Source organism: Anolis sagrei, chromosome 4 (assembly GCF_037176765.1).
Source record: "Anolis sagrei isolate rAnoSag1 chromosome 4, rAnoSag1.mat, whole genome shotgun sequence".
NCBI classification, from domain to species: Eukaryota; Metazoa; Chordata; class Lepidosauria; order Squamata; family Dactyloidae; genus Anolis; species Anolis sagrei.
The window spans coordinates 247407688-247422193 of record NC_090024.1 but is presented as its reverse complement, the minus strand read 5'-3'; the positions used below and the strand labels follow the sequence as shown (position 1 = coordinate 247422193).

Here is a 14506-nt window from a genome sequence, read left to right as displayed (position 1 = left end):
GACGATGGACCACAGATGATGGGACTCACAGTACCTTCACTAACTTCCTGAGACCACTGTGAGCCATATACATAACTGATGAAGACCAACCTTGATATACAATTCCTTTCTCTAATAACTCGGGCAACGCCGGGTCCCCAAGCTAGTACGAAATAAATTGGAAAAATTGTTTCGATTTTTAATTACTCCTCACAGTAGTCCTGCATGGCTCAATATTGGATCGTAAGCTAATTTAAATACGAATTAATAACGAATTACGAAATTAACGAACGAAACCGCCCAAGCCTAATATACACATATACACAGACTGGGCCACAGCAACACATGGCAGGGGGTGGCTAGTACACTATAAAACAATAAAAATTATTTTAACAAAAAGGAAAGGGGAGGGAAGGATGATGTCCAAGGGCCCCTCCCAGGACTCCAGCCCCCCCCCCCCCCCCCCCGGCAAAGCCAGCCTCCTGCGCCCAGGCGGCACTCACCCGTCGCAGACTTCTTTCACGATGGAGGCCAGCGGCCGCTTCTACGATGGGAGAGAGAAGCAAAGCAAAGGCAGGCTGAGCCCTGAGAAGGCCCTCCCTGCAATGGCAACACAGCCCCCACCCCCTCAGCAAACCAAGCCCCCTCCTCCTCCTCCTCCTCCTCCTCCTCCTCCTCCTCCTCCTCACCTGGTCTATCTCCAGCAGCTGGGCGTTGGCCCCCGGCCACTCGACGGCCACCTTGACGATGTCCGAAGGGGGCGGCATCCCTCCAGGGGTCCCTTGTGCGGCTCCGACCTCAGAGGCCCCGACAGGAGGGGCTCCCAAACCTGCCCAGAGAGAGGAGAAGCAGGGCGATTGGGGAAAAGAAGAGGGGCTCTAGCAGCAGCATTCTCTCCTGACGTTTCGCCTGCATCTGTGGCTATGGCACTCTCAAGAGCAGTGTTTCTCAAGCTGGGGGTCGCAAGGGGACATCAGAGGGGTCACCAAAGACCACCAGAAACACAAAGTTGGTCATAGGGTTCTGTGTGGGAAGTTTGGCCCAATTCTATCATTGGGGGGGGGGGGATTCAGAATGCTCTTTGATTGTAGGTGAACTATAAACCCCAGCAATTACAACTCTCAAATGTCAAGGTCAATTTCCCCAAAACTCCATCTGTGTTCACATTTGGGCATATTGAGTCTGTGAGCCAAGTTTGGTCCAGATCCATCATTGTTTGAGTCCACAATGCTCTCTGGAGGTAGGTGAACTACAATTCCAGAATTCAAGGTTAGTGCCCACCAAACCCTTCCAGTATTTTCTGTTCGCCATTGAAGTTCTGTATGCCAAGTTTGGCCCAATTCCGTCATTGGTGAGGTTCTATTTATCTATCTGTCTGTGAAATAATATTCAGGGTAGGAGAAAGAACCCTTCTCTGTTTGAAGCAAGTGTGAATGTTGTAATTGGTAAGCTCAGATAGCACTGAGTAGCCATGAAGCTGCAAAGTCAATCAGTGAGGGGATCATAGAATCATAGAATCAAAGAGTTGGAAGAGACTTCCTGGGCCATCATCCAGTCCAACCCCATTCTGCCAAGAAGCAGGAATATTGCATTCAAAGCACCCCTGACAGATGGCCATCCAGTCTCTGTTTCAAAGCTTCCAAAGAAGGAGCCTCCACCACACTCCCTCCGGGGCAGAGAGTTCCACTGCTGAACATAGAATCCTAGAATTGGAAGAGACCTCCTGGGCCATCATCCAGTCCAACCCCTTTCTGCCAAGAAGCAGGAATATTGCATTCAAAGCACCCCTGACAGATGGCCATCCAGTCTCTGTTTCAAAGCTTCCAAAGAAGGAGCCTCCACCACACTCCCTCTGGGGCAGAGAGTTCCACTGCTGAACGGCTCTCACAGTCAGGAAGTTCTTCCTCATGTTCAGATGGAATCTCCTCTCTTGTAGTTTGAAGCCATTGCTCCATTGCGTCCTAGTCTCCAGGGAAGCAGAAAACAAGCTTGCTCCCTCCTCCCTGTGGCTTCCTCTCACATATTTATACATGGCTATCATATCTCCTCTCAGCCTTCTCTTCTTCAGGCTAAACATGCCCAGCTCATTAAGCCGCTCCTCATAGGGCTTATTCTCCAGACCCTTGATCATTTGAGTCACCCTCCTCTGGACACATTCCAGCTTGTCAATATCTCTCTTGAATTGTGGTGCCCAAAATTGGACACAATTGGATCATCATAAAGGTAGCCTGGCCTGTGTTGCCTGGAGGCACCCTCTGTTTGGAAGGTGTTCACTCGTCCTTGATTGCTTGTTGTCTGCAGTTCTCCTGTTTCTTTATTTACTATCTTGATTCTGGTGGTCTTTAGTACTGGTACCCAGATTTTGTTCCTTTTCATGGTTTCCTCCTTTGTGTTGATATTGTTCACATGGATTTCAATGGCTTCTCTGTGTCGTCTGAGATGGTGGTTGTGAGAGTGGTCCAGTATTTCTGTCTTCTCAAATCATATGCTGTGTCCAGGTTGTTTCATCAAGGACTTGGCTATGGCTGACTTCTCTGCTTAAATTAGTCAGAAACAAGGGAATTCCAGACAGCCAAAAATCAAGGGCCAGATAATACCTCCCAAATTAAAGATGTCCCCAGGCAACAACAGCCAGGCTATGCAAATGTTTGTTGTTGTTTATTCGTTCAGTTGCTTCTGACTCTTCATGACCTCCTGGCCCAGACCAGACCAGAGCTCCCTCTCAGCCATCACCACCCCCAGCTCCTTCAAGGTCAATCCAGTGACTTCAAGGATCCCATCCATCCATCTTGGTTGGCCCCTCTTCCTTTTCCCTTCCATTTCCCCCAGCATCATTGTCTTCTCTAAGCCTTCCTTTCTTCTCATGATGTGACCAAAGTACTTCATCTTTGCCTCTAATATCCTTCCCTCCAGTGAGCACCCGGGCTTCATTTCCTGGAGGATGGACTGGCTGGATCTTCTCAGAGTCCAAGGCAAATACCCTCACTGATTGACTTTGCAGCTGCAAGACCACTCAATACTAACCAAGCTTGCTAATTACTTCATCTTTGCCTCTCATATCCTTCCCTCCAATGAGCAGTCGGGCTTTATTTCCTGGAGGATGGACTGGTTGGAGCTTCTCGCGGTCCAAGGCAAATACCCTCACTGATTGACTTTGCAGCTGCAAGACCACTCAATGCTAACCAAGCTTGCTAATTACTTCATCTTTGCCTCTAATATCATTCCCTCCAGTGAGCAGTTGAGCTTTCTTTCCTGGAGGATGGACTGGTTGGATCTTCTCGCGGTCCAAGGCAAATACCCTCACTGATTGACTTTGCAGCTGCAAGACCACTCAATGCTAACCAAGCTTGCTAATTACTTCATCTTTGCCTCTAATATCCTTCCCTCCAGTGAGCAGTTGAGCTTTCTTTCCTGGAGGATGGACTGGTTGGGTCTTCTCGCGGTCCAAGGCAAATACCGTCACTGATTGACTTTGCAGCTGCAAGACCACTCAATGCTAACCAAGCTTGCTAATTACTTCATCTTTGCCTCTAATATCCTTCCCTCCAATGAGCAGTCGGGCTTTATTTCCTGGAGGATGGACTGGTTGGAGCTTCTTGAGGTCCGAGACAAATACCATCACTAATTGACTTTGCAGCTACAAGGCCACTCAATGCTAACCAAGCTTGCTAATTACTTCATCTTTGCCTCTCATATACTCCCCTCCAGTGAGCAGTTGGGCTTTATTTCCTGGAGGATGGACTGGTTGGATCTTCTCGCGGTCCAAGGCAAATACCCTCACTGATTGACTTTGCAGCTGCAAGACCACTCAATGCTAACCAAGCTTGCTAATTACTTCATCTTTGCCTCTAATATCCTTCCCTCCAGTGAGCAGTTGAGCTTTCTTTCCTGGAGGATGGACTGGTTGGGTCTTCTCGCGGTCCAAGGCAAATACCGTCACTGATTGACTTTGCAGCTGCAAGACCACTCAATGCTAACCAAGCTTGCTAATTACTTCATCTTTGCCTCTAATATCCTTCCCTCCAATGAGCAGTCGGGCTTTATTTCCTGGAGGATGGACTGGTTGGAGCTTCTTGAGGTCCGAGACAAATACCATCACTAATTGACTTTGCAGCTACAAGGCCACTCAATGCTAACCAAGCTTGCTAATTACTTCATCTTTGCCTCTCATATACTCCCCTCCAGTGAGCAGTTGGGCTTTATTTCCTGGAGGATGGACTGGTTGGATCTTCTCGCGGTCCAAGGCAAATACCCTCAGTGATTGACTTTGCAGCTGCAAGATCACTCAAGCTTGCTAATTACTTCAAATTTGCCTCTAACATCCTCCCCTCTAGTGAGCAGTTGGGCTTTATTTCCTGGAGGATGGACTGGCTGCATCTTTTCGCGGTCCAAGGCAAATTATTATTATTATTATTATTATTATTATTATTATTTATTAACTTTGTTTGTACCCCACTAGCATCTCCCGAAGGACTCGATGCGGCTTACAAAGGCCAAGGCCTCAAAACACAACATAACAATACAACACCTAAAGCAAATTAAAAACAATTAAAGCAATATTAAACAACAAATACCCTCACTGATTGACTTTGCACCTTCATGGCTATTCCATGCTATTCAAGCTTGCTGATTGCAACGTTCACACTTGCTTTAAGCAAACAGGAGTTCTTTCTTCCACTTTGGACATTATTCCACAGGTATATACATACACACTCCTCTTGCTTCACTGCCAACAGACCTCTGAAGATAGAATCATAGAATGAAAGAGTTGGAAGAGACCTCCTGGGCCATCCAGTCCAACCCCATTCTGCCAAGAAGCAGGAATATTGCATTCAAAGCACCCCTGACAGATGGCCATCCAGCCTCTGCTTAAAAGCTTCCAAAGAAGGAGCCTCCACCACACTCCGGGGCAGAGAGTTCCACTGCTGAATGGCTCTCACAGTCAGGAAGTTCTTCCTCATGTTCAGATGGAATCTCCTCTCTTGTAGTTTGAAGCCATTGTTCCATTGCGTCCTAGTCTCCAGGGAAGCAGAAAGGAAGCTTGCTCCCTCCTCCTCCTCCCTGTGGCTTCTTCTCACATATTTATACATGGCTATCATATCACCTCTCAGCCTTCTCTTCTTCAGGGTAAACATGCCCAGCTCCTTAAGCCGCTCCTCATAGGGCTTGTTCTCCAGACCCTTGATCTGCTCCCTCCTCCCTGTGGCTTCTTCTCACATATTTATACATGGCTATCATATCACCTCTCAGCCTTCTCTTCTTCAGGGTAAACATGCCCAGCTCCTTAAGCCGCTCCTCATAGGGCTTGTTCTCCAGACCCTTGATCTGCTCCCTCCTCCCTGTGGCTTCCTCTCACATATTTATACATGGCTATCATATCCCCTCTCAGCTTTCTCTTCTTCACGCTAAACATGCCCAGCTCCTTAAGCCGCTCCTCATAGGGCTTGTTCTCCAGACCCTTGATCTGCTCCCTCCTCCCTGTGGCTTCCTCTCACATATTTATACATGGCTATCATATCCCCTCTCAGCTTTCTCTTCTTCAGGCTAAACATGCCCAGCTCCTTAAGCCGCTCCTCATAGGGCTTGTTCTCCAGACCCTTGATCTGCTCCCTCCTCCCTGTGGCTTCCTCTCACATATTTATACATGGCTATCATATCCCCTCTCAGCCTTCTCTTCTTCAGGCTAAACATGCCCAGCTCCTTAAGCCGCTCCTCATAGGGCTTGTTCTCCAGACCCTTGATCTGCTCCCTCCTCCCTGTGGCTTCCTCTCACATATTTATACATGGCTATCATATCCCCTCTCAGCTTTCTCTTCTTCACGCTAAACATGCCCAGCTCCTTAAGCCGCTCCTCATAGGGCTTGTTCTCCAGACCTTTTATCATTTTAGTCGCTCTCCTCTGGGCACATTCCAGCTTGTCAATATATCTCTTGAATTGCCATTAGCTACAGATACGGGTGAAACATCAGGTGAGAACGCTGCTGGAACATGGCCAGACAGCCTGAAAACCTCACAGCAATCCAGTGATTCCAGCCATAAACCCTTTGACAACATATAGAATTAAATTATCATTGGTATTTTTAAAAATCCAATAAAAATCCATAAAAACATCTTCAAAACTGAAAACGAGGGCAGTTCGGACTCGGTCTTAAGAGCGTCCTTCTTGCAGCTGCCAAAGAAAAGGCCCGAGAAGAAGAACGGAGCGTCCTGGGCCTTTGTCTGCCTGGCAGAAGGAGCCTTGGCAGCACCACCAGCCTCCATTCAAGGACAAGGCCAGCTTGACCCCACCATTCAAGGCCGGACACTGGGAGAGAACAAGGAAGGGGAATATGGACAACGGAGCCTCCAAATACGTGGCAGGCACCATGTTCCACGCAACAGAGACTGGACCCAGCATGCCTGGCTGGCCAATGCTTTGGCTCCCTGGCCCGCTGCCTTCCTGCTTCCTGCTTCTTCGAGGGGTTTTCCAACTAAAAGACCCCTCTTTGCCTCCTTTGCTCTCCCCCAAGCCGTCCACTAGAAAGGCCACAGAGGGTTGCCTACTCCGTCCGTTTTGTTGCCACTCTGGTCACCTTGGCCCATCTACTTGCAGCCTTTTCTCTTGGATTGCAACCCTCTTAGAATCATAGAATCAAAGAGTTGGAAGAGACCTCAAGGGCCATCCAGTCCAACCCCATTCTGCCAAGAAGCAGGAACATTGCATTCAAATCACCCCCGACAGATGGCCATCCAGCCTCTGTTTAAAAGCCTCCAAAGAAGGAGCCTCCACCACACTCTGGGGCAGAGAGTTCCACTGCTGAACAGCTCTCACAGTCAGGAAGTTAATCTTAAGAGTTGGATGAGATCTCATGGGCCATCCAGTCCAACCCCATTCTGCCAAGAAGCAGGAATATTGCATTCTTAGAATCATAGAATCATAGAATCAAAGAGTTGGAAGAGACCTCCTGGGCCATCCAGTCCAACCCCATTCTGCCAAGAAGCAGGAATATTGCATTCAAAGCACCCCTGACAGATGGCCATCCAGCCTCTGCTTAAAAGCTTCCAAAGAAGGAGCCTCCACCACACTCTCTCCGGGGCAGAGAGTTCCACTGCTGAACGGCTCTCACAGTCAGGAAGTTCTTCCTCATGTTCAGGTGGAATCTCCTCTCTTGTAGTTTGAAGCCATTGCTCCATTGCGTCCTAGTCTTCCCTGTGGCTTCCTCTCACATATTTATCCATGGCTCTCATCATATCTCCTCTCAGTCTTCTCTTCTTCAGGCTAAACATGCCCAGTTCCCTAAGCCGCTCCTCATAGGGCTTGTTCTCCAGACCCTTGATCATTTTAGTTGCCTTCCTCTGGACACATTCCAGCTTAGAGTCAATATCTCTCTTGAATTGTGGTGCCCAGAATTGGACACAATATTCCAGATGTGGTCTAACCAAAGCAGAATAGAGCATGGGGAGCATGACTTCCTTAGATCTAGACACTATGCTCCTCTTGATGCAGGCCAACATCCCATTGGCTTTTTTTGCCGCCACATCACATTGTTGGCTCATGTTTAACTTGTTGTCCACGAGGACTCCAAGATCTTTTTGGAGTCCTCTTGCACCTAGAATCCTGGAGTTGGGAGAGTATTGTTTATTTGCTTATTCCTTGTTGTTTCTAGTGATGTGTTGTTGGGCTTGGCCTCATGTAAGCCGCTCCAAGTCCCTTAGGTAGTAGTAAGTAGTCCCCTGACATTAAGTCCAGTCATGTAATAACAACAACAACTATTTATTTATGAGTCCAAGTCCCTTGGGGACTCATAAATAAATAATTGTTATTATTATTATTATTATTATTATTATTAGGAGAGACCTTGTGGGCCTTCCAGTCCAGCACCATTCTGCCAAGAAGCAGGAAAATCGCCTTCAATCACATTCAAAGCACTCCCAACAGATGGCCATCCAGCCTCTGTTTAAAAGCCTCCAAAGAAGGAGCCTCCACCACACTCCAGGGCAGAGAGTTTCACTGCTGAACAGCTCTCACAGTCAGGAAGTTCTTCCTCGTGTTCAGGTGGAATCTCCTCTCTTGTATTCAAAGCACTCCCAACATATGGCCATCCAGCCTCTGTTTAAAAGCCTCCAAAGAAGGGGCCTCCACCACACTCCAGGGCAGAGAGTTCCACTGCTGAACAGCTCTCACAGGAAGTTCTTCCTCATGTTCAGGTGGAATCTCCTCTCTTGTATTCAAAGCACTCCCAATAGATGGCCATCCAGCCTCTGCTTAAAAGCCTCCAAAGAAGGAGCCCTTCCTCCACCACACTCCGTCCAAGGCAGAGAGTTCCACTGCTGAATTCGTTCTCCCAGTCAGGAAGTTCTTTCTCATGGTTGGGTGGAATCTCCTTTCTTGTAGTTTGAAGCCATTGCTCCATTGCGTCCTAGTCTCCAGGGCAGCAGAAAGGCTCCCTCTTCCCTATGTGTTCCCCTCACATATTTATAAATGGCCCTCATCATGTCTCCTCTCCGCCTTCTCTTCTGCAGGCTAAACATGCCCAGCTCTTTAAGCCGCTCCTCATAGGGCTTGTTCTCCAAACCCTTGATCCTTTGAGTTGCCCTCCTCTGGACACATTCCAGCTTAGAGTCAACATCTCCCTTCAATTGAGGTGCCCAGAATTGGACGCAGTATTCCAGATGTGGTCTAACCCAGACCAGATGTGGTCTGACAAGGACTCTGCTGCCAAAATTAAATGCCCTTCCTTCCCCTTCATTAAAGTCTCTCCTTTCCCTTTTCAGACTATGTGGTTGTACAGCATGATAGAATTACACAGCTGGAAGTGATCCCCAGGGGTCATCCAGTCCAACCCCATTCTTCTAGGAAGGAAGACATCATGCAAGCCCACCCAACAGATGGCCATCCAGCCTCTACTTCAAAGCCTCCGGAGAAGGAGACCCAACTAGTCCAAGCCACTGCCGTGCAGGGACATACACGGACACAATGGCCATGGGCTAAACATTACATGGAATTCTAGAGTTGGAAGGAGCACCCAAAGACCATCCAGTCTAACTCCCTTTGCCAGGCTAGAAGACATAATCGAAGCCCTCCTAACATAGAATCATAGAATCATAGAATCAAAGAGTTGGAAGAGACCTCTTGGGCCATCCAGTCCAACCCCATTCTGCCAAGAAGCAGGAATATTGCATTCAAATCACCCCTGACAAATGGCCATCCAGCCTCTGCTTCAAAGCTTCCAAAGAAGGAGCCTCCACCACACTCCGGGGCAGAGAGTTCCACTGCTGAATGGCTCTCACAGTCAGGAAGCAGCCATCCAACTGCTGCTCCAAAACCTCCAGAGAAGAAATGAGTCTCCAGGAGATTCGCAGGAAACATTAGAATCTTTTCTCAAACAGCCCTGGACCCTTCCACACAGCCATATAACCCGGAATATCAAGGGAGAAAATCCAACAATATCTGAATATCTGCGTTCACACTGCCATATATTCCAGTTCAAAGCAGATCATGTGGGAGTTTACCCAGCTGTGTGGAGGGAGACTTAGATTGTGAGCATTTGCCATTTGCATCCATGGTTGTGTTGTGTCCCGGTCTCTGGAGCAGCAGAAAATGAGCTTGGCCCCTTCCTCCTTGGTGTGACATCTTTTCCAAACACTTAAACCTGGCTCTCATGTCCCCTGTGAACCTTCTCGAAGGTACCGCGCCCCCCCCCCCCTGCTCCCTTCTCTGGACCCCTGCCATGGCTCTCTCTGGAACTTCAAAGAACGGAAACTTCAGAGGAATCCATGTCACGAATGGAAACGTACAGCGAGCTGTTAATCAGCCCCGCCATCTGGTATCATCAAGGCCAAGAGAGAAAAGGCAGCCATGAGATTGGTCCTGAGAGAGCTAGAGATCTTGCAAACTTAGGCCTGGGCAGCTCCTGAGGGCCCCTTCCATCGTGCCCATGTCTCCCTCCCTGAATGGCTTTGTTGTTGTTGTTGTTGTTCATTCGTACAGTCCTCTCCAACTCTCCGTGACCTCATGGACCAGCCCACGCCAGAGCTCCCTGTCGGCCGTCACCACCCCCAGCTCCTTCAAGGTCAGTCCAGTCACTTCAAGGATGCCATCCATCCACCTTGCCCTTGGTCGGCCCCTCTTCCTTTTGCCTTCCACTTTCCCCAGCATCATTGTCTTCTCTAGGCTTTCCTGTCTCCTCATGATGTGGCCAAAGGACTTCCGCTTTCCCTCTAGTCTCCTTCCCTCCAGTGAGCAGTCGGGCTTTCTTTCCTGGAGGATGGACTGGTTGGATCTTCTCGCAGTCCAAGGCACTCTCAGCACTTTCCTCCAGCACCACAGCTCAAAAGCACTGGATGACCCTTGGGGTCTCTCCCAACTTTATTATTCTATAATAATAATAATGATGATGATGATGATGATGTATTGTCGAAGGCTTTCATGGCTGGAATCACTCAGTTCTTGTGGGTTTTTTCGGGCTATATGGCCATGTTCTAGAGGCATTTCTCCTGACGTTTCGCCTGCATCTATGGCAAGCATCCTCAGAGGTTGTGAGGTCTGCTGGAGCTGGGAAAAAGGGGGGTTATATATCTGTGGAATGACCAGGGTGGGACAAAGGGCTGTAGTAAGTTGGGCTAGGTGTGAATCTTTCAGCTGACCACCTTGATTAGCATACAATGGGCTGACTGTGCCTGGAGCAAACTCTTCTTGAAAGGTGATTAGATGTCCCTGCCTGTTTTTCTCTCTGCTGTTTTGCTGTTGTGATTTTTGAGTCCTTTAATACTGGTAGCCAGATTTTGTTCATTTTCATGGTTTCTTCCTTTCTGTTGAAATTGTCCACATGTTTGTGGATTTCAATGGCTTCTCTGTGTAATCTGACACGGTGGTGGTTGTTGGGGTGATCCAGCATTTCTGTCTTCTCAAATAAAATGCTGTGTCCAGGTTGGTTCCTCAGGTGCTCTGCTCTGGCTGACTTCTCTGGTTGAAGGAGTCTGCAGTGCCTTTCATGTTCCTTGATGCGTGTCTGGGCAATGCTGCGTTTGGTGGTCCCTATGGAGACTTGTCTACATATGGAGACTTGTCTACATATGTAGACTATGTAGACACTTTCACCATTTGGAGCCATGGAGAAGAAGAACTCAACAGGTTCCTGGACCATCTTAACAGCATCCACCCAAACATCCAGTTCACCATGGAAAACGAAAATGAAGGAAGACTGCCTTTTCTCGATGTCCTACTCATCCGCAAACCAGATCAACAATTGGGTCACACCGTCTACAGAAAACCCACACACACAGAGAGAGATCTACATAAAAATTCCAATCATCACCCAAGTCAAAAAAGAAGCCCCATTAAAGCCTTGGAAGGAATCTGCGAAGCCCACCTCCTTCAAGATGAACCCCCTCAACTGGGCTCTCCAGGCCAAGGGAGACTCCACCTCAGACATCAGAAGAGCTGCAAGACAACCGAGAAGAAGCCACGAGAGTCAAGACCAAGGTCCACCCAGAGGGAAAGTGTTCCTGCCAGACATCAAGGGAACCACTGACCGCAGAGGGAAGCTGATGAGGAAACACAACAGACAAACTATCTCCAGACCCACCAAGAAAATCCAACCAATGCTACGTTCAGCAAAGGACAAGAGGGATCCTCTCACCTCTGCAGGAGTCTACCATTGTGTACCATGTAGCTGTGGACAAGAAGTCTTCAGAAGGACCACCAAACGCAGTAGCAGCATTGCCCAAACACGCATTAAGGAACATGAAAGGCACGGTAGACTCCTTCAACCAGAGAAGTCAGCCATAGCAGAGCACCTGAGGAACCAGCCTGGACACAGCAGATTATTGGAGAACACAGACATGCTGGACCACTCCGACAACCACCATGTCAGGCTACACAGAGAAGCCATTGAAATCCACAAGAAGCATGTGGACAATTCCAACAGAAAGGAGGAAACCATGAAAATGAACAAAATCTGGCTACCAGTATTAAAAAACTCTAAAATTACAACAGCAAAACAACAGAGGGGAAACAATCAGGGACATCTAATCACCTTTCAAGAAGAGTTTGCTCCAGGCACAGTCAGCCCATTGTATGCTAATCAAGGTGGTCAGTTGAAACATTCCCACCTATCTCCAGCAGACAAGAGTCCTTTGTCTCACCCCGGTCCTTCCACAGATATATAAACCCTTTTTCCTAGTTCCAACAGACCTCACTACCTCTGAGGATGCTTCCCATGGATGCAGGCGAAACGTCAGGAGAGAATGCCTCTAGAACATGGCCATATAGCTCGAAAAAACCTACACCAACCCAGTGATTCCAGCAATGAAAGCCTTCGACAATATATTCATACCTTGCTCCAGCAGACAAGAGTCCTTTGTCCCACCCTGGTCATTCCACAGAGATATAAACCCATTGTCCTAATTCCAACAGACCTCACTACCTCTGAGGATGCTTGCCATAGATGCAGGCGAAACGTCAGGAGAGAATGCCTCTAGAACATGGCCATACAGCCCGAAAAAACCCACAAGAACCTAATAACAATAACAATACAGTGTTCTGAAGGTGCTTATCCTGCATGGCCGGATGGCGTCTGTCGGGAGTGCTTTGATGGTGCTTTTCCTGCATGGAGGCAGATTGGAGTTGGATTGGATGACCTTTGTGGTCTCTCCCAAATTTATTATTCTATATTTCTGTAATAATAATAAATAAATAAATAAATAAATAAATAAATAATAATGCAGAGGCTGGATGGCCATCTTTCAAGGGTGCTTTGATGGTGTTTTTGGACTAGGAGGCCCTTGGGGTCCCTCCCAATATTATTTTTTAATAATAGTAACAATAATAATAATAATAATAATACAAAGAGGCTGGATGGCCATCAATCAGAGGTGCGCTGAAGGTGCTTACCCTGCATGGCTGGATGGCCATCTGTCAGGGGTGCTTTGATGCTGCTTTTCCTGCATGAAGGCAGGTGGGGGTTGGACTAGGAGGACCTTGGGGTCTCTCCCAACTTTATTATTCTATAATTCTATAATAATGATGATGACGATGATGATGCAGAGGCTGGATGGCCATCTTTCGGGGGTGCTTTGATGGTGTTTTTGGACTAGGAGGCCCTTGGGGTCTCTCCCAACCCTATTATTTTTTTAATAAGAGTAACAACAACAACAACAACAATAATAATAATAATAATGCAGAGAGGCTGGATGGTCATCTATCAGAGGTGCTCTGAAGGTGCTTATCCTGCATGGCTGGATGGCCATCTGTCGGGAGTGCTTTGATGGTGCTTTTCCTGCATGAAGGCAGATGGGGGTTGGCCTGGATGACCCTTGTGGTCTCTCCCAACTTTATTATTCTAAATAATAATAGTAATAATAATAATAATAATAATAATGCAGACGCTGGATGGCCATCTATAAGAGGTGCTCTGAAGGTGCTTATCCTGCATGGCTGGATGGCCATCTGTCGGGAGTGCTTTGATGGTGCTTTCCCTGCATGAAGGCAGATGGGGGTTGGATTGGATGACCCTTGTGGTCTCTCCCAACTTTATTATTCTAAATAATAATAGTAATAATAATAATAATAATAATAATAATAATGCAGACGCTGGATGGCCATCTATAAGAGGTGCTCTGAAGGTGCTTATCCTGCATTGCTGGATGGCCATCTGTCGGGAGTGCTTTGATGGTGCTTTCCCTGCATGAAGGCAGATGGGGGTTGGATTGGATGACCCTTGTGGTCTCTCCCAACTTTATTATTCTAAATAATAATAGTAACAATAATAATAATAATAATAATAATAATAATGCAGACGCTGGATGGCCATCTATAAGAGGTGCTCTGAAGGTGCTTATCCTGCATGGCTGGATGGCCATCTGTCGGGAGTGCTTTGATGGTGCTTTTCCTGCATGGAGGCAGATGGGGGTTGGCCTGGATGACCCTTGTGGTCTCTCCCAACTTTATTATTCTAAATAATAATAGTAATAATAATAATAATAATAATAATAATAATGCAGACGCTGGATGGCCATCTATAAGAGGTGCTCTGAAGGTGCTTATCCTGCATGGCTGGATGGCCATCTGTCGGGAGTGCTTTGATGGTGCTTTCCCTGCATGAAGGCAGATGGGGGTTGGATTGGATGACCCTTGTGGTCTCTCCCAACTTTATTATTCTAAATAATAATAGTAATAATAATAATAATAATAATAATAATAATAATAATGCAGACGCTGGATGGCCATCTATAAGAGGTGCTCTGAAGGTGCTTATCCTGCATTGCTGGATGGCCATCTGTCGGGAGTGCTTTGATGGTGCTTTCCCTGCATGAAGGCAGATGGGGGTTGGATTGGATGACCCTTGTGGTCTCTCCCAACTTTATTATTCTAAATAATAATAGTAACAATAATAATAATAATAATAATAATAATGCAGACGCTGGATGGCCATCTATAAGAGGTGCTCTGAAGGTGCTTATCCTGCATGGCTGGATGGCCATCTGTCGGGAGTGCTTTGATGGTGCTTTTCCTGCATGGAGGCAGATGGGGGTTGGATTGGATGAC

General features: G+C 47.4%; 1 protein-coding gene across 2 annotated transcripts in view; it reads right to left on the bottom strand.

The window, feature by feature from the left end:
• Positions 1-14506, bottom strand: part of ELMO2 (engulfment and cell motility 2) — a 48881-nt gene that overhangs the window by 33733 nt on the left and 642 nt on the right. For both annotated transcript variants that reach the window (XM_067468324.1, XM_067468325.1), the window contains exons 2-3: positions 669-808; positions 483-523 (exon numbers count right to left, since the gene is read on the bottom strand). In XM_067468324.1, the coding sequence (XP_067324425.1) occupies positions 483-523; positions 669-746 (119 nt within the window). In that variant the 5' untranslated portion in view covers positions 747-808. The remainder of the gene's footprint in view (positions 1-482; positions 524-668; positions 809-14506) is intronic.